At 44.0% G+C, this 21,272-nt stretch overlaps 1 protein-coding gene across 1 annotated transcript in view; it reads right to left on the bottom strand.

Moving 5' to 3' along the window:
* Positions 1-9,878, bottom strand: part of LOC143769709 (alpha-2-macroglobulin-like protein 1) — a 289,826-nt gene extending 279,948 nt beyond the window's left edge. Inside the window, exon 1 of the mRNA XM_077258495.1 lies at positions 9,725-9,878. Within this exon, the coding sequence (XP_077114610.1) occupies positions 9,725-9,792 (68 nt within the window). The 5' untranslated portion in view covers positions 9,793-9,878. The remainder of the gene's footprint in view (positions 1-9,724) is intronic.
* Between the last annotated feature and the right edge of the window lie 11,394 nt (positions 9,879-21,272).

Here is a 21,272-nt window from a genome sequence, read left to right as displayed (position 1 = left end):
GGAGAAAAACAATGACCAGCGGGCCTGTCTAGGATTCAGGCGTTTAGCAGACTCGAGATACATCAGATTTTTGTGATCAGTCAAGACCACCACACGATGCTTAGCACCCTCGAGCCAATGACGCCACTCCTCAAATGCCCATTTCATGGCCAACAACTCCCGATTGCCCACATCATAATTTCGCTCCGCAGGCGAAAACTTCCTAGAGAAAAAGGCGCAAGGTCTCATAACAGAGCAACCAGGGCCTCTCTGCGACAAAACGGCCCCTGCTCCAATCTCTGAAGCATCCACCTCAACCTGAAAGGGAAGCGAGACATCAGGCTGGCACAAAACAGGCGCCGAAGTAAACCGACGTTTCAACTCCTGGAAAGCCTCCACGGCAGCAGGAGCCCAATTAACCACATCGGAGCCCTTCTTGGTCATATCCGTCAAAGGTTTCACAATGCTAGAAAAGTTAGCGATAAAACGACGGTAGAAGTTAGCGAAACCCAAGAACTTCTGAAGACTCTTAACTGACGAGGGCTGAGTCCAATCAAGAATAGCTCGGACCTTGACTGGGTCCATCTCCACAGCAGAAGGGGAAAAAATGAACCCCAAAAAGGGAACCTTCTGTACACCAAAAAGACACTTTGAGCCCTTGACAAACAAAGAATTTTCACGCAAAATTTTAAAGACCATCCTGACCTGCTCCACATGCGAGTCCCAATTATCAGAAAAAACCAGAATATCATCCAGATAAACGATCAAAAATTTATCCAGATAGTTCTGGAAAATGTCATGCATAAAGGACTGAAAAACTGAAGGGGCATTAGAGAGCCCAAAAGGCATCACCAAGTACTCAAAATGACCTTCGGGCGTATTGAATGCGGTTTTCCATTCATCCCCTTGCTTAATGCGCACAAGGTTGTACGCACCACGAAGGTCTATCTTGGTAAACCACTTGGCACCTTTAATCCGGGCAAACAAGTCAGACAACAGCGGCAAAGGATACTGAAATTTGACAGTGATCTTATTTAAAAGCCGATAGTCAATACAAGGCCTCAAAGATCCGTCCTTTTTAGCCACAAAAAAGAATCCCGCACCAAGAGGGGAAGAAGACGGACGGATGTGTCCTTTCTCCAGAGACTCCTTGATATATGAACGCATAGCGGTATGTTCAGGTATCGACAGATTAAACAGTCTTCCCTTAGGAAATTTACTGCCTGGAATCAAATCTATTGCACAGTCACATTCCCTATGAGGAGGCAATGCACTGGACTTGGACTCGCTAAAGACATCCTGATAATCAGACAAATACTCCGGAACTTCCGAAGGCGTAGAAGAAGCAATAGACACAGGCAGGGAATCCTCATGAATACCACGACAGCCCCAACTAGACACTGACATAGCCTTCCAGTCAAGGACTGGATTATGGGTCTGTAACCATGGCAGCCCCAAAACAACCAAATCATGCATTTTATGTAGAACGAGAAAACGTATCACCTCGCGGTGTTCAGGAGTCATGCACATGGTAACCTGTGTCCAATACTGCGGTTTATTTTCTGCTAATGGCGTAGCATCAATACCCCTAAGAGGGATAGGATTTTCTAATGGTTCAAGAATAAAACCACAGCGCTTAGCAAATGAGAGATCCATAAGACTCAGGGCAGCACCTGAATCTACAAACGCCATGACAGGATAAGATGACAGTGAGCAAATCAAAGTTACAGACAGAATAAACTTAGGATGCAAATTACCAACAGTGACAGGACTAACAACCTTAGATATACGTTTAGAGCATGCTGAGATAACATGTGTAGAATCACCACAGTAGTAGCACAAGCCATTCCGGCGTCTATGAATTTTCCTCTCATTTCTAGTCAGGATTCTATCACATTGCATCAAATCAGGTGTCCGTTCAGACAACACCATGAGGGAATTTGCGGTTTTTCTATCACATTGCATCACATCAGGTGTCTGTTCAGACAACAACATGAGGGAATTTGCGGTTTTGCGCTCCCGCAACCGCCGGTCAATTTGAATAGCCAGGGACATGGTATCATTCAGACCTGTGGGAATGGGAAAACCCACCATAACATTCTTAATGGCCTCAGAAAGGCCATTTCTAAAATTAGCGGCCAGTGCACACTCGTTCCAATGTGTCAGCACGGACCATTTCCGAAATTTTTGGCAATACACCTCAGCCTCGTCCTGGCCCTGAGACATAGCCAGCAAGGCTTTCTCTGCCTGAATCTCAAGATTGGGTTCCTCATAAAGTAAACCGAGCGCCAGAAAAAACGCATCAATATCAGCCAATGCCGGATCTCCTGGCGCCAACAAAAAAGCCCAATCTTGAGGGTCACCCCGTAAGAATGAAATAACAATTTTTACTTGTTGAGCAGAGTCTCCAGACGAACAAGGTTTCAGGGACAAAAACAATTTACAATTATTCCTGAAATTCCTAAACTTAAATCGGTCTCCTGAAAACAGTTCAGGAATCGGAATCTTGGGTTCAGACCTAGGATTTCTGGTAACATAATCTTGTATACCCTGCACACGAGCGGCAAGCTGGTCCACACTTGTAATCAAGGTCTGGACATTCATGTCTGCAGCAAGCTTAAGCCACTCTGAGGTAAAGGGGAAAAGAAGAAAAAAAATAAAAATGAGAGAGGGAAAAAAAAACCTCAAAATTTTCTTTCTTATAATCCCACTTCTGCAATGCATTAAACATTTAATACTGGCCTGGCATACTGTTATGACCCCAGTGGACAGGGTCTCAGAGGAACGTGTAAGTCTGCGAGATTCAAAAATCCAGCTCATAGGGCTGTGGTAACTGGGTTGACCAAATAGCTACTCCTAACGCCAACACTAGAAGTAGCCGGGGATCATGCCTACGGTGATCGCTAGATGACTCGCGCCAGCCGGAGAATCTAACTACCCCTAGGAGAAGAAAACAAAGACCTCTCTTGCCTCCAGAGAAAGGGACCCCAAAGCAAGATACAAGCCCCCCACAAATAATAACGGTGAGGTAAGAGGAAATGACAAACACAGAAATGAACCAGGTTCAGCAAAGAGAGGCCAGCTTACTAATAGCAGAATATAGCAAGATAACTTATCTGGTCAACAAAAACCCTATAAAAATCCACGCTGGAGATTCAAGAACCCCCGAACCATCTAACGGTCCGGGGGGAGAACACCAGCCCCCTAGAGCTTCCAGCAAAGGTCAGGATACAGATTGGAACAAGCTGGACAAAAATACTAAACAAACAAAAGCAAAAAGCAAGGAAGCAGACTTAGCTTGAAATACAGGAACCAGGATCATAGGACAAGAGCACAACAGATTAGCTCTGATTTCAACGATGCCAGGCATTGAACTGAAGGTCCAGGGAGCTTATATAGCAACGCCCCTGAACTAACGGCCCAGGTGAGGATATAGGAAAAGACAGAAGCTCCAGAGTCAAATCACTAATGACCACTAGAGGGAGCAAAAAGCAAAATCACAACAGGGGAGCATGAGACGCCGCCTATGGGAGAGGGTTTAGGTTCACGTGAGGTTGCTGCAGGTGAGCCCACGGAACCTATGCAAATCGCAGAGGTGTCACATGTTAAGCATCAAGCCCCTGTGCTCAAGAAGCAGGGAGCCTGTTTTTACTGTGGTAAAACTGGTCATTTTGTTAAAGTTTGTCCTCTGCTGTCTAAGAAAAACGCAACAGCAGAAAACTTCTAAGCTCAGAGGGTGTGGAGGAGACCAATCTGAGCTTATGCATATCCTCCATGGTGGTTTCTCAGTGTATGCTCCCTGCCAAGGTTATTGTCGCTGACAGAGAGCTGCCAATCACCGTTTTTATTGATAGTGGTTCTGCCACAAATCTCATTGATGAGGAGTTTGCGCGCACAGCGGGTTTTAGGATCGAAAGACTGCCTCATCCTATCCGCGTGGTCACCATCAATGCTGCTCCTCTCTCACAGGGGGAGATTACTGAGTTTGTGGCTGAGGTGAAACTCCACATTGGGGTTTGACATTTCGAACAGGTTACATGCAAGGTGCTCAGGAATCTTCCTGCACAGGTGGTTATGGGTTTTCCATGGTTGTCTATGCACAACCCGGTTATTGACTGGAAAACTCAGGACATAATTCAGTGGAGCGAATTCTGCCGGGAGAATTGCCTGGCCACATGTGTGTCTGCTGTGACTTCAAGCGTTCCTGAGTCACTTCTGGATTTTGCGGATGTGTCCAGAGTTGCCACCACATCGCCCCTATGACTGTACTATCAGGTTTAAAGCAGGGGCCAAATTGCCTAAAGCAAGGATGTTTAACATCTCCGTTCCAGAGAGACAAGCGTTAAAGGATTACATTGCTGAAAGTCTGAGCAAAGGGCACATCAGGCCTTCATCCTCGCCTGTGGCAGCGTAGTTCTTCGTAAACAAGAAAGATGGCAGACTACACCCGTGTCTGGATTTCAGGGAGTTAATCCAGATTATGGTTCGTGATCCATATCGTATGCCACTGATACCAGATTTGTTCAATCAGGTGGCAGGTGCTAAGTGGTTTACCAAGTTTTACCTCAGGGGGGCGTACAACCTCATAAGAGTCCGTCAAGGTGATGAGTGGAAAACAGCTTTTAATACCCCTGAGGGTCATTTTGAAAATTTGGTGATGCCATTTGGGTTGACAAATGCACCTGCAGTGTTCCAACATTTCATAAATGATGTTTTCTCGCATGTTTTGGGGAAATTCATTATTGAGTACCTAGATGACATTCTCATATATTCTTGCGACCGTGAGACTCATTTAGATCATGTCAGGCAGGTGTTACAGCTTCTCAGAGAGAATAAGCTCTATGCAAAACTTGAGAAATGTGTGTTTTCAGTTCAGGAGTTGCCTTTCTTGGGTTATATTTAGTGTTGAGCATTCCGATGCTGCAAGTATCGGGTATCGGCCGATACTTGCTGTATCGGAATTCCGATACCGGGATTCCGATACTCTTGTGGTATCGGGTATCGGGTATCGGAACAACATTAATGTTAAAATGTGTAAAATAGAGAATTAAAATAAAAAATATCGCTATACTCACCTGTCCGACGCAGCCGGGACCTCAGCGCAGGAACCGGCAGCGTTGTTTGTTTAAAATTCCCGCTTTTACATGGTTACGCGAAGTCCCGGCTTGTGATTGGTCAGGGCGGCCATGTTGCCGGGCCGCGGACCAATCACAGCAAGCCGTGACGAAAATACATCACGGCTTGCTGTGATTGGTCCGCGTCCCGGCAACATGGCCGCCATTAACCAATCACAAGCCGTGACGTCACGGGAGGCTGGAAACGCGCTCATTTTAAAAATGGCGCGTGTCCAGCCTCCCGTGACGTCACGGCTTGTGATTGGTTGCGTCGCGGTCAACCAATCACAAGCCGGGAGGCTGGACACGCGCCCATTTCAAAATGAGCGCGTCCAGCCTCCCGGCTTGTGATTGGTTGATCGCGGCGCAACCAATCACAAGCCGTGACGTCACGGGAGGCTGGACACGCGCCCATTTCAAAATGAGCGCGTCCAGCCTCCCGGCTTGTGATTGGTTGATCGCGGCGCAACCAATCACAAGCCGTGACGTCACGGGAGGCTGGACACGCGCCCATTTTAAAATGAGCGCGTGTCCAGCCTCCCGTGACGTCCCGGCTTGTGATTGGTCAGGGCGGCCATATTGCCGGGATGCGGACCAATCACAGCAAGCCGTGACGTAATTTCGTCACGGCTTGCTGTGATTGGTCCGCGTCCCGGCAACATGGCCGACCTGACCAATCACAAGCCGGGAATTCACGTAACCAAGTAATAGCGCGATTTTTAAACAAACAACGCTGCCGGTTCCCTCGCTGAAGTCCCGGCTGCGTCGGACAGGTGAGTATAGCGATATTTTTTATTTTAATTCTTTCTTTTACACATTTATATGGTTCCCAGGGCCTGAAGGAGAGTTTCCTCTCCTTCAGACCCTGGGAACCATCAGGGATACCGTCCGATACATGAGTCCCATTGACTTGTATTGGTATCGGGTATCGGTATCGGATTGGATTCCGATACTGTGACGGTATCGGCCGATACTTTCCGATACCGATACTTTCAAGTATCGGACGGTATCGCTCAACACTAGTTATATTGTGTCTGATTCTGGGTTTAAAATGGACGCCGCTAAGGTGCAAGCGGTGTTGCGTTGGGAACGGCCTGATAACCTAAAAGCACTTCAGCAGTTCCTTAGGTTTTCTAACTACTATAGGAAGTTTATCAAGGATTTTTCTATCATTGCTAAACCGCTAACTGACATGACTAAAAAGGGTACCAATTTCTCCGTTTGGCCTGAGACTGCTGTGCGTGCATTTTAATTTCTTAAGAAAAGTTTTGTTTCGGCCCCCATTCTTGTGCAGCCGGACGTATCGAAACCTTTTGTCATAGAATTCGATGCGTCTGAGGTTGGTGTGGGGGCAGTGTTGTCACAAGGCTCATCCTTGAGCGATTTGCGTCCTTGCGCCTATTTCTCTAAGAAACTGATGTCTGCCGAACATAACTAAGATATCGGCAACAGGGAATTGTTGACAATCAAGTTGGCCTTTGAGGAATGGCGACACTTCTTGGAGGGGTCAGTTCATCAGGTTACTGGTATTACCGACCTTAAGAATTTGCTTTATTTGGAGTCTGCTAAGCGTTTATCTCCCAGGCAGGCTCGCTGGGCATTGTTTTTCATGCGGTTCAACTTTGTTGTTACTTACAGACCTGGGTCTAAAAACACTAAGGCGGACGCTCTGTCCAGGTGTTTTCCGGGGGGAGGACCTCGGGAAGATCCGGTACCCATCCTCTAAAAGGGTGCTGTGATTTCGGCTCTCAGGACCGAAGTTGAGGCTGAGATTGCCGAGGCCCAGGAGGAGGTACCATCTGAGCTTCCCATCAACAAATCGTTTGTACTGCTTCATCTCCGCTTAAAGGTTTTGGCGGAGCATCATGATGCTGTTCTGGCTGGCCACCCAGGGGTCAGGGGTAATTTGGAGTTGGTGTCACGTCAGTTTTGGTGGCCCAAAATCCATCAGAACGTGGTCTCATACGTGTCAGCTTGCACCACGTGGGCTATGGCTAAGATGCCCCGTTCCCATCCTGTTGGCACACTACTTCCTCTCGAGGTACCTAGTAAGCCATGGACAGAGATCTCCATGGATTTTATCACTGACTTGCCCTCCTCAGCTGGGAACACGGTCATTTTGGTGATTGTTGATCGGTTCTCAAAAATGTCACACTTTGTGTCTTTGCCTTCGTTGCCTAACGCTAAAACTCTGGCTCAGGTATTTGTGCAAGAGGTGGTCAGACTTCATGGGGTTCCATCTGACATCATTTCTGATAGAGGTACTCAGTTTGTGGCAAAATTTTGGAAAGCGTTTTGCTCACGGCTGGGGATAAAGTTGTCTCATTCTTCGGCATTTCATCCTCAGTCAAATGGTCAGACCGAGCGTATGAACCAAAATTTGGAGCAGTACTTACGCTGCTTTGTTTCTGATAAACAGGTGGAGTGGTCGACTTTCCTTCCTTTGGCTGAGTTTGCCATCAATAATCACCACCAGGAGTCTTCTGGGGAGTCTCCATTTTTTTGAGTTTACGGGCTACATCCTCAATTTTGTACTTTGAGTCAGGGGGGCTCTTCTGGCGTCCCGGAGGAAGACCAGTTAGGAGCACAACTATCATCGGTCTGGAGGAGAGTTAAACAGCGCTTGCTGAGTGTGGGTGCTAGGTACAAACATGTGGCTGACAGTAGGCGTGTGCCAGGTCCGGACCTGTGTGTGAATGACTGGGTGTGGTTATCCACAAAAAACATAAGACTCAAAATACCATCCCTTAAATTGGGTCCTAGGTTTATTGGTCCATTTAGGGTCACCGCTGTCATTAACCCAGTAGCATACTGATTGGAGCTTCCTACGGTGTACAAGATACACAACGTGTTCCACAGATCTCTTTTAAAGAAGGCGGTGGGTTCCGTGGACGCGGCGCCGATGCCACCTCCAGTCTTGGTGGATGGTAATTTGGAATTTGAAGTCTCCAAGGTGGTTGACTCTCGTGTAGTGCGCCGTACTTTACAGTACTTGGTACACTGGCGTAGTTATGGGCCTGAGGAAAGGTCTTGGGTACCAGATTCAGACATTCATGCGGATTGGCTGGTCAGTATGTTTCACCACCGCCATCCAGACAAGCCGGGTCCTATAAGTCGTGAGGGCCCTGGGGTCCCTCGTAGAAGGCGGGGTACTGTCATGTCGGACGCTGTTCATACTAGAGCGTTCGACAGACAGCGGTAATTCCGCTTTTGTCCACTATACGCTCAGTAGCATCGGCTAGTTTTTATCTAGCTGGTCCGGGGTTAATTTAGCTGGTGCTCATATTGGAAGCTGGGTCACGCCCACTGCCTTTAAATAGTTCTTCTGAACATTGGGCGTCGCCAATTATAGCTTCTGTCTGGTGCTTGGTTATCTCGGTCTGGAGTGATGGTCTAGGAGAAGGAGTTTCGTATCTGGTGTTGTATTTCCCTTCGTCGTATTTTCTCCTTCCTTTATTTGTATTTATTTTGCCCTGTGCACTTATAGTGTTTTCCTGAGTGACTGCGGCGTGGTGCATATTTTTCTGTTATCCTTGTCTGTGCTAACTGTAGGTATTGGTGTGTGGTCTCGTCACTGGGTGGTGGGTTGGAGGTTTCAGCCTAGGGTTGGAACAGGAGACAGGGTCAGGGTGGAGGCCCAGACATGCACACCATCAGTGTAAACTCTGGGAGAGGGTCAGTCAGGGTTTCCCAGAGTTGAGGGAAATCTCAGGGGCCTGGGTTCTTAGCTCTTGTCCACCTACATTTCCCGTGACAGTCAGTCAGTGATGTGGGCTGGTTATACAGAGCTCAGAATTTGAGAACTGGTAGATCTACAGATATCTGCTCCATAAAATGTAACAAAAATCTTATTTGATCAGTATGTTTCATATTTTTTTTGCTGTATTTTCCCCTTCATTTAATGCATTTTATGTGCAGATTTGAAGCAGCAAATTTTTTGAATCCATTTTGTTAGTACAGAGTAGCTTTTTATTCTGCAGTGTAAAACTATTTTTTAAATACTTATTTTTTTCACTTGTGGTTTTTTCCCAGTTTTAAGGCTCCCTATAGAAGCCTATAGAGAAAAAAACACCACCAAAATTGTAGTTAAATAGCGTCTTTAGAATCATAGTAGGTAGGAGTTTTCATGTAATCACATCAACTTTGCTTGAAAAGTTAAATGAAACAGTTTTTCTGCACAAAAAAAGCAACATTTACCCTACAAAGGAACATATTCAAGTTTAAAAAGCTTTAAACATGACACTTTATCTGCCAAGACATTTGTAGACATCACTGTTTTGGCAATAGTACTGACGATGCTGATTTTTTTGATAACCGCTCAAAGTTGTCATTTATTTTTAAACATATTAAACAACGATACATTTACAGACTATCCATCAATATGTGGCACCAAGGACAACATTTTATTCCTCTGGTGTAGAGCTGTTTGGCACACTTTTCCAGTGACATTACTATGTATCAACTGAAACTCCTGATGGAGCAGCATTTGAGAGAGACTTCCAACATATCATCTATGAATAACTTTTCTGCCCTCAATCTAGCAATTTTAGATAAAACATAAATGTGATATTTTGCACACAATGTGAAAAAATAGTAACTTGTGTTACAAATAATCATAATCTGTATCTTACGGTTCTGGTGATGATGCCCAGGTTGAGCGGAAGATTGCCAGGCAGACGGATAACAAAAGAAGCCACATGTTGGATCACACGTCACCTTCACTGGGTCTCTGAAATATTCTCTCTCTTATAATAATGAGAGATGAAGGAGGAGCATCTATCACTCTCTGCCCAAGCCTATAGCAGTTTCTTCCCAAATCCATCTCAGCCCCTGTGTGAAGACATGTGGGGGCAATAAACTTATGTGGGAGAATTTTGGCTTATTAACAAGATTTCAGCATTAACCTGTGACCTCTTATCTCCCGTGGAGTTTGTGCTCATGGAAAGAATCCAGTGTAAATAACATTGCCACATATTACATAAAATGTACCTGTCAAGGGTCTCTTGGCTGCGACATTGGATAAAAACTATTAACAACCGACCTCAAATTATACAACACATGTGCATGACTACTTCTAATAAATGTTCTAAACTTCTACTTCTAAATCTGGAATCTCAATCTAAACTTGAATGTAAACTGAGTTGATGCCACAGAGCAGACAGGACACAGATTCAGTTAGGTCTGTTAGGTTAGTTCTTCATTTAACGATTGCAGTGGCTGTCCCTGGCACAATCAACACAACTACTGCAGCAGTTGTAGTGTTGAGGTATAGTGCTATCAATTAGACAGCAATATTGGAAAATCCACACATTAAGGACTAATCTACCAATTGTATTTTAAAAATTTAAAGTGTAACTGTTGATGTAGGAGAACTTGCAACACCTTGTTTATATCTGATATGAACCTTGTTCATATCTGTTGGAATAATGCTTATTATTGTATAAATTGCAACAACAATCTCAGTCATAATTTCAAAATACCAAGGAAAAAGATGTAGAAGTTTGGTTAGGTTCTTCAACCACTGAAGAAGCAACAGAAAAATCAGGTGAATTTGAAGACAGGAGATAGTCGAGATCAAACAAGGGTATAACAGCTAAGCGTCTATCCGATTTTGTCAAAATATTACCAGAGTAAGAGCCACAGTCATGGTATGAGATGCAACAACTACCTGTCCATGAAAAACTGAAGTACATCAATGCTGTGAATGAGGAAATTAAGTCCATTCATCAACTTCAAACATGGAAACTCATCAAACTACCATATTGCAAGACTCTAATGCCTAAAGCTGCTGTACAAAAGATGTTTGTCAGACTTTTAGACATCAAAATTACCTTTTTAAATGGTGACATTGATGAGGACTGGTACTTGACTCAATCTGAGGGTTATATCAAAGAGGATGAAGACAATCTTGTTTGCAAATTATAAAAATCTCTTTATGGTCTTAAGTAATCAAAAAGTGTGGGACACCAAAATAAAGAAAGTCTTATTGGAAGAGGTCAAGCAGATCTGTGTTTATACACAAAACGTAGGGATGGAAAGTGGATGTATACTCTCTTAAATGTAAACAATGTGCTTATGGTTCATCAAGAGGAAACAAAAATTTCAAAGATGACTAAAATTCTCAATCAGCATTTTGAAATAGAAGATCTTGGAACTGTCACATATGATCTATGCAAATTGCCTCTTCTGAGAAAAAGAGGACTTAAATCTATAGCGCCACCTGTTGGAAGTAGCGATCCTACAAGTCACAATCAACCCTTTAACGAGTCGTGCAATATGACTTAGGATAAAAGCCAAATCTGTATCTCAATTCGCAGACATGGTGTTTCGGGCTGTTGGCCCTCATCAGTGCGAAGCATGAAAACTGATTTGGCTAGGTGAGAGGCTCTGGACTGGGATCTAAGGGGTAACATTTCTCCTTATGATATGATCTAGAAATTTTGGTCCAAACAGAAGAAGATGGAAGCTTTCATCTAAACCAAAATGCAAAAGTCAACTCAATTCAAAATCAGCTTAAATGTCAGAAGCTAAAGGTACATCAACCACAATGAAACCATCCTACATTAAGCTAGAAGGAGAAGATGATCTGTTACTTAACAATGATAAATACAGACAGGCTGTGGTGGGCGCTTCTATACATAGCCACTATGACTCGACAGGATATCAGAATATCACAGCAACAATTGGAATTCTCTGCAGATATGTGGAAAAACCATGGCAAAAAGACTGGAATGCCGTTAAGAAGGTTTTTTAATACTTGAAAAAGACTCAAGACATACATTTAAGGATATCTGCAACAGGAGATCTAAAACTTACAGGCTATGTGGATGCAGGCTTTGCCGGTGACTTTTGTGATAGGAAATCGACATGCTATTATTTGTTCAAGCTTGGAAACAGTTCAATTTATTAGTTTAAAGGTACCTTCACACTAAACGATATCGCTAGCGATCCGTGACGTTGCAGCGTCCTGGCTAGCGATATCGTTTAGTTTGACACGCAGAAGCGATCAGGATCCTGCTGTGATGTCTCTGGTCGTTGAATAAAGTTCAGAACTTTATTTGGTCGTCCGATCGCCGTGTATCGTTGTGTTTGACAGCAAAAGCAACGATACCAGCGATGTTTTACACTGGTAACCAGGGTAAATATCGGGTTACTAAGCGCAGGGCTGCGCTTAGTAACCCGATGTTTACCCTGGTTACCAGTGTAAAATAACAAACAGCACATACTCACCTTCACGTCCCCCGGCGTCCGCTTCCTGCACTGACTGATCGCCGGCCCTAAAGTGAAAGTAAAAGCACAGCGGTGACGTCACCGCTCTGCTGTTAGGGCCGGAGCTCAGTCAGTGTGGGAAGCGGACGCCGGGGGACGCGCAGGTGAGTATGTACTGTTTGTTTTTTTTACTTTTACGCTGGTAACCAGGGTAAACATCGGGTTACTAAGCGCGGCCCTGCGCTTAGCAACCCGATGTTTACCCTGGTTACCAGGGGACTTCGGCATCGTTGGTCGCTGGAGAGCTGTCTGTGTGACAGCTCTCCAGCGACCAAACAGCGACGCTGCAGCGATCGGCATCGTTGTCTGTATCGCTGCAGCGTTGCTAAGTGTGACGGTACCTTAACAGAAAACAGGTTTATGTAGCCTTGTAATCTACAGAAGCATAGTATGTAGATACACATACCTCAGTGACATATTTATGTCTTGAAACCGGGCTATGAGTAACCCTTCAGAAATACAAAAAATAAGTACCCACTCAGTCAAAGTCAATATATATAAACAAGAGAAACAAGGGCAATCAGGTACAAGTAATAAATGTATGTTATTGAAAGTTCAAAAATAAACCTAATAATCACAAATCACCACAAATAAGATAATAAAAAAATGAAACAAATGCAGAAAAAGGACAGAAAGGTAAAGGGGTCACTAATTGCAACTGCCCGACTGTACAGATATATCCATAATCATTTAAAGTGCTTGTGCAAAAGTACATCACAGTAATAAGATAAGATCCCCTCTCCCACAAGAGATGTCACCGCATCCAAACACAATTCAACAGGGAGAGGACTTACCACAGGCAGAAGAAGAATGATTACAAATAGGGTGTTAGGGGACCCCCAGACAACCCCAGTTGCAATTAGTGACCCGTTTACCTTTCTGTCCTTTTTCTGCATTTGTTTCATTTTTTTATTAACTTATTTGTGGTGATTTGTGATTATTAGGTTTATTTTTGAACTTTCAATAAAATACATTTATTAATTGTACCTGATTGCTCTTGTTCCTCTTGTTTATATAGAAGCATAGTATGTGTCTGCAGACCACAAAAGTCAAGAGGTCATTTGCTTAAGCCAATTGCTAGGCGATCTTGGTAAGCCATCAGCTAACCGACGGTGATTTAAGAAGACAACCAAGGATGCTTTAAACTTGCATGCAGTGAGAAGATCAATGACATTGACATTAAACATCATTACCTGTGTGATTTAGTAGAATGTGGCACAATAGAGTTTGTTTATTGCAAGAATTACCAGATGATAGCCAATAGTATGACAAAGCAGTTTCTGAGAGCCAAATTTGAAGAATTTAGAACCACTACAGGACTGACAGGATAAGTAGTTGTTGAGTGGAGGAATAATGCTTATTATTGTATACATTGCAACAACTACGAATTACTACTGTTTAATAGTGCATGAGATTGTGCCACCAGCAATAGTGTTATGTTGCCAGTAAAGTACTGCTAGAAAAAAAACAAAAAAAACAAGCCATGATATTCCTCCTCACTATGTAGCTGAAGCACAGATTTACTGTCTCTTTGTAAGCTGACAGACAAGATGTTAAGATCCTTCCTAATCCTAAGCTATAATAATTACAAGTTGTAAGCTGTTATATTTGTTCATAAGTAAGTACGGTATATTTACAGTCTTACACAGCTGGACAGTACAGAGATTAATCCGCTGCCAACATTGCCTCTAATTCTTTCCTCTTCCCTTCTCCACTCTCCATAGAACTTTATGAGAAGGTCCATATTCACGAAAGACAGATTAAACTTGTGAATTGAGACTTGAGAATTAATGATTGATCCAGGAAGAGAAAGAAGCCGATTTCTCGGATAATATTTATTATAAAGTTTATTATTTTCATATGCACTATATATTTTTTAATAAAAAAAAAAAAATATATACATTAATGGTAACTGTTTAAAGGGGTTGGCCACTACTTTACATGCCCCTTTCATGTGAACTAACTTCCTTAGATAAGCACTTCACTAAATACCTTGCTTTGTCAAATGGACAGCACGGTGGCTCAGTGGATAGCCTTGCAGCGCTGGGGTCCTAGGTTCAAATCCCATGAAGGACAACACCTTCAAGGAGTTTAAATGTTCTCCCCGTGTTTGCGTGGGTTTCCTCCGGGTTCTCTGGTTTCCTCCCACAAGACACACTGATAGAGAATCTAGATTGTGAGCCCCAATGGGGACAGTGATGATGATAACTGTTATGCGCAGTGGAATTAATGGCACAATATAAGTGAATAAATAGATAAAATGCTGCTGTAACCTGAGCTGAGCTTTGACTGAGAATGTCCTGCTTCCTGTGATTTCAGGGCAGATTCTCCCTCACTTCTGAGTCTCTGAAACTCATGGGATGGGTGGGGATTGATGCATGAGTGGGTGGGCCTACATGCAGCAGAGCTCACTCTGATTCTGTGAATGCTGCCAGCTTTCTCTGCATTCCCAAGACAATTACTATGACCTTAGTATACAATTTATATTTTGTCTTATTTATCAACCATATTTTTATTATTTAATCTGTAATATAGCCATCATTTTCCTATGAGGTGCTTTTTTAATTTTCAGTTATTGGTAGCAATCAGGTTGCTGTTTTAAAGCTGTTGTCTTTGGTGTATGGCATTGCCTATAACGCAGTTGTCTTCATTATACTGATAGTGCAGAGATTCTTTACATTCAGAACTCTCCCTATCCGTTCATCCATTCATTCATGTCAATGTCTGTGCTCACTGCTGGCTTGCAGCCCAGCACATGGAATCATGGGAAATGTAGTCAGAAGGAAGAAGAGAATTCTGAAGAAGTGATCACTATGAGAAGCAAAGCAGAAAGGCATAAAATAATATTACAATTTTCAGAAAAAGTATATGGGAATATTTAAGGGCATTGCACTTAATCATTTAACCAAAAACTGAGTCAGGTTAGTTAATAACATCTGTGAGTCAGTGTTGGGTAAATCACATTATCCATTTTAAATAATAACTAATATAAGCAATATTTTTATAACACCAGTGGATATTGTATGATTGTGAGCAGCGCCCCCCACTCATTTTTGTATGTGTTAAACTTTGTATTACTCTGTAATGTCTGATATTGTTTGCACAATTGCCTTCTAAATTGTAAAGTGCTGTGGAATACGCTGACATCATAGAAGTAAAAATTATTGTTATTATTATATTATTATTGTACCTGTACTTAAATTGGTTGTCCATTTTAAGACAACATTCTGTCTGTCCTAGTTGCAGTTTATTAAAAAACAACAAATCATGCTGTACTCACCTTCCCTGGGTCCACCGTTGAGTCTTTGCTGCTCCCGGTATCTGGAATTCACTGCAGTGCTGGTGTCTTGTCGACAGATCAGCAGTAGTGTTGAGCATTCCGATACTGCAAGTATCGGGTATCGGCCGATACTTGCTGTATCGGAATTCCGATACCGAGATCCGATATTTTTGTGATATCGGGTATCGGTATCGAAACAACATTAATGTAAAAATGTGTAAAAGAGAGAATTAAAATAAAAAATATTGCTATACTCACCTCTCCGACGCAGCCTGCACCTTACTGAGGGAAGCGGCAGCGTTCTTTGTTTAAAATTTGCGCTTTTCTTTCCTTTACGTGAGTCCCGGCTTGTGATTGGTTGCGTGCCGCCCATGTGACCGGGACGCAACCAATCACAGCAAGCCGTGACGTAATTTCAGGTCCTTCAGGATTTTAAAATTACGTTCCGGCGTTGTGATTGGTTGCGTCGCAGTCACATGGGCGACGCAACCAATCACAGCAAGCCGTGACGTAATTTCAGGTCCTTAAGGATTTTAAAATTACGTCCCGGCTTTGTGATTGGTTGCGTCGCAGTCACATGGGAGACGCAACCAATCACAAGCCGTGACGTCACGGGAGGCTGGACACGCGCGCATTTTAAAATGGGCGCGTGTCCAGCCTCCCGTGACGTCCCGGCTTGTGATTGGTTGCGCCGCGATCAACCAATCACAAGCCGGGAGGCTGGACACGCGCATTTTAAAATTTTAAAATGCGCGCGTGTCCAGCCTCCCGGCTTGTGATTGGTTGACCGCGGCGCAACCAATCACAAGCCGGGACGTCACGGGAGGCTGGACACGCGCCCATTTTAAAATTTTAAAATGCGCGCGTGTCCAGCCTCCCGGCTTGTGATTGGTTGATCGCGGCGCAACCAATCACAAGCCGAGACGTCACGGGAGGCTGGACACGCGCCCATTTTAAAAAGCGCGCGTGTCCAGCCTCCCGTGACGTCACGGCTTGTGATTGGTTAATGGCGGCCATGTTGCCAGGACGCGGACCAATCACAGCAAGCCGTGACGTAATTTCGTCACGGCTTGCTGTGATTGGTCCGCGTCCCGGCAACATGGCGCCGTGACCAATCATAAGCCGGGACGTCACTGGAGGCTGGACACGTGCGCTTTATAAAAAGCGCGCGTGTCCAGCCTCCCGTGACGTCACGGCTTGTGATTGGTTAATGGCGGCCATGTTGCCAGGACGCGGACCAATCACAGCAAGCCGTGACGAAATTTCGTCACGGCTTGCTGTGATTGGTCCGCGTCCCGGCAACATGGCCGCCCTGACCAATCACAAGCCGGGACTTCACGTAACCAAGTAAAAGCGCGAATTTTAAACAAACAATGCTGCCGGTTCCCTCGCTGAGGTCCAGGCTGCGTCGGAGAGGTGAGTATAGCGATATTTTTTATTTTAATTCTTTCTTTTACACATTTATATGGATCCCAGGGCCTGAAGGAGAGTTTCCTCTCCTTCAGACCCTGGGAACCATCAGGAATACCGTCCGATACTTGAGTCCCATTGACTTGTATTGGTATCGGGTATCGGTATCGGATTGGATCCGATACTTTGCCGGTATCGGCCGATACTTTCCGATACCGATACTTTCAAGTATCGGACGGTATCGCTCAACACTAATCAGCAGCCAATCAATGACCTCAGCATTGCCTTCCCTTCAGAGCCGCTGAACTCACTGATTGGCTATCACTCTGTCGATATGCCACTGGCACCATGGCCAATGCCAGACACCAGGAGGGGCAGGCAGAGACTCGCTGGTGGGCTCGGGAAAGTTAAAAACAGAGCAGTTCGTTGTTTTTAAAAAGCTGCAGCTAGGGCAGTACATTGTCTGAATGGTGACAATTCCTTTAATTTTCACCCACATATATTTGGTTGCATCACTATATAAATGGATTATTCCATGTCTACAATGTATAAAAAAGATAATTTTTCTCTATAAGGGCAGGTGCAGACAGGTGTATATTCTCTCATCTGAGAGAACCTTGTGAGTTACGCAAACTACACTGTGATCAAACTCTCATCATAATGTGATCTGATTCTCTCGGATGAGGAGAAGATGGAGAAAAAAAATTCTCCATGTTCTCCATTCTGTGAGTCCGTGGAAACAGGTCTGCATTAGAGATGAGCGAGTGTGCTCGTTACTTGGGCTTTCCAAGCATGCATGATTTGCGGCTGCTAAACAGCCTGAGTACATGTGGGGAATCCCTAACAAACAGGCAATCCCCACATGTATTCAGGTTGTCAAGCAGCCAAAAATCATGCAGCTGTGGTGACTCAAACATAATCTACCAGCACAAAATACTCGGAGAACACCCGAGCATGCTCGAATAACCCGGGTAACGAGCACACTCCCTCATCACTAATCTGCAGTCCTATGGTCTCTCAATCTGCTTCTAATAGTATTCTTCAGTATTTTGCTCTCCATTTTTCTATGTATTCATTTTTTTCTGTATTTATCTGTTATATTCATTAGTGGTTTGCCTATTTGATCTTGTGTATCCTTTACTACAGAGATAATGGGATGTTTGGGTAGTGCACTTTTGAGCATTGGACCCACTTGATATGACCATAAGATGGTATACATGTAGAAAGATGGACCAGAATAGTGGTCTCACTTGCGTGTCTGTCGAGACTGTCACCATTGTTGCCAGGGGAAGCACTTTCTGACCGGAGTAGACCTTTGCACCTGACTGTTGGGTGCGTGTGTGATATAAAAGGGATGGAGCGCGCATGAATGGGTTTTTGGCGGGTACCCAGCGTGTGCTACAGGAGAAGGTTAATTCCCTCTCCGCTGACCGACACCAACTGACAGGCCCACAGTGCATCGTTCCATCCCCACGCATAAAGACTGTGCAGCTCCTGATACCAACTCCCCGTTACTCTCTGACCCCTACAGTACTAACCGGTTGTGCATCTGACATCTGCTCACTCTCTTTGCAACGCTGATCCGGCGTTGCATGCGGTTCGCAGTGGTGAGACTGCAGCCTCCTTTCCGGGGTGTTGCACATCCTTAGTTGTGCAGCAGACCTTTCCCCATTCTGTACCTTATTCCAGGATCACAAGACCATGTGTAGGAAGACCAGGATACTTCGTCGCCATACATCCGTCGAGACAGTGCTTCATTTTTCTCCAGGACTGGCTCAGAGACTTCTTGTGCCATCTACGGCGCCATCATAGTTCTTTCCAGCCAACATCGTCCAGAAACCAGAGACTGATAAGTTAACCCGTAATTTGATCCGTTGTTGTAACTTTATTGCCGTATACAGATTGTGGGCCTGGATACTTACACCCCCTTACTCCTTGCGTGGAGTATTTACTGCTGTGATAACTATATATGAAAAACCTGTTAACTCATGTTCTGCCTCCTTCTCATCACTGCATCCTGCGTTCCTGCTAGTACCTTACACTCACACCATCGCCATATATGGGCAAATTTTGCGCATCGACTTTTGTGCATCTCTTTTCGACATAGATTGCGTGCTGTGTCAGTGCGTTCATGTGCAATGAATACAACGGGCATGCTCTCAAGTCGAATTACATGCATGTGCTCATGCCCAGCTTGCGCATGCGCTGTTACCGAACGCAGTTTATTTTAACCTCGGCTGGTTTTGCAGATGATTTTTATTAGCGCTGTCTGAGCATATGCCATTACATGTGATGATTTTATTATGTGTCATTCTCGCCTGGTTGAAAACAGCTGACTTTCTGTTAATGCCATCTGAGCATACGCCGATACTTACGCCGGCTGCATTTTACATTCCTCCTCCAGTAATTTCAAACAGCTGATCTTCACTAGCATCTTGTTCATGTGTATATAAAATGCATGCTACACTTTCCTACTCACAAGCCCCTGAGGAAGCCACACTTTGTTGGCGAAACACGTTGGATGTGGCTCACAGGATTCTCTGGGGACATATATCTACCTCTGCGTTATTACCCTGTGAGTCACAGACTTGTATTAAAGTCTATAAGAATTATCACTAAATAAAAAAGCTCATATCCTGGGAACCATGTGGTGCATTTAAAAAGACAACAACTGTTAGAAAGGTCACTCTTCTCTCACTGAATGTCCTCCCATGCCTGAGATTCTGCTCTAGCGCTGTCATTGCCCGTGGTTGCCTCTGCAGAGATGGCGGCACAAATGCAGGTGGTTTCTAATGATGAGCCAGACTATTGATATGCGTGGTTCTATGACGAGAAGACCCCAGGCGATGACTGCACCTGCGCAGATACTTGGGCAGAGGAGACAGGTCACTAGAGAAGAGTTTCATATCTTTCTGAAAACGGAAACCAGTGACAGGTAGGTAAACAGTAGAGAGGCAGGAGGACTGGAAGTGCAGTGTCTGGCCATGTACTTGTGATTACATCTTCAATGCTGGATTTCTCTGCAATTTCCAAATATAATACTATAATCAAGGTGTGGATTTAAAAAGTATTTAACAGCTTTTACACACATGCATTTATTTAGGGGTTTAATATCCTGATGACAGGTTTTCTTAAATGCCAAATTGATATGTAGTGAGCGTCCCCTTGAGTGGCAGAAAAACATTCCTTAACAGCTTAAACAATGGTTTCTGATTCACTAGCATGTAAAAAAGCTGACTAAGTGCTAGGTTTCCATATGTTAGCTGGGGTCCGCCATTGACCAAAGTCCAACCTTGGTCATCAGTATTGTTAATAGCATATGATAGGACCATGGGGGTCATTGTAACATAGTTTACAATGGGACTCACTAACTTCAAATTACGCCTATGCTAACAGCTAACAAAAACTGAATTTATGACATTTTATTTGCTTTATCCTAACATATCAATGTTTTTGAAGGATTTTTTTATGGCTTAACAACTGACCAATATTTGCTGTGCAGAAATAAACAAACTTTAGACTGGTTGCGTTATAATATATTTAGCCTTTGGATTGTTTTTGGCTGAACAGTGATAGTTACAAAATCAACTTCTGATTACTAACTTACTGCAGTGGTTCATACCAAGATTAGAAGTCATACCTTGTTCATAGGAGATGGGATAAGTTCCCGATCACTGAGGTTCCGACAATGGAACCCCGACCAACCCCAAAAATGGGGTTCTGCAGATTGTCATGTGAATGGAGCAGAGGTCTAGCATGAGCATCTCATCTTAATTCTTTCATAATGGGATCTCTGGAGACAGCTGACTGCTGTGCTCTAATGAATGAAACAAATGTGCACAAACTTCAAGGGTCCCATTCTCGGGATCAGTGATTCCACCTAGATTTCCTGGTCCCATCCAATTTGATAATGGGCATGGCACGTGATCTATAAACATATCAACTATGTTTATGTGTTTCATTGTTTATTTTTAGAAGAGGAAAATGGATGTCATTTGAGTTTTTATTTTATTATATTTTTAAAAACTTTGCTGCTTTATTATTAGTCGTCTTTGGGGATTTGAATTAGGGATTAGAGTTGAGCGACTTTTTACTTTTTTAGGATTGAGTCGGGTTTCGCAAAACCCGACTTTCTCAAAAGTCGGGTCGGGTGAAATCGGCCAATTTTTGCGAAAAGTCGGGGGCCGACCGAAACACGAAACACAATGCAAGTCAATGGG

Source organism: Ranitomeya variabilis, chromosome 4, assembly GCF_051348905.1.
Source record: "Ranitomeya variabilis isolate aRanVar5 chromosome 4, aRanVar5.hap1, whole genome shotgun sequence".
In the NCBI taxonomy this organism is placed as follows: domain Eukaryota; kingdom Metazoa; phylum Chordata; class Amphibia; order Anura; family Dendrobatidae; genus Ranitomeya; species Ranitomeya variabilis.
Note: the sequence above shows the minus strand (reverse complement) of the source record. Positions and strands in the feature narration are given on the sequence as shown.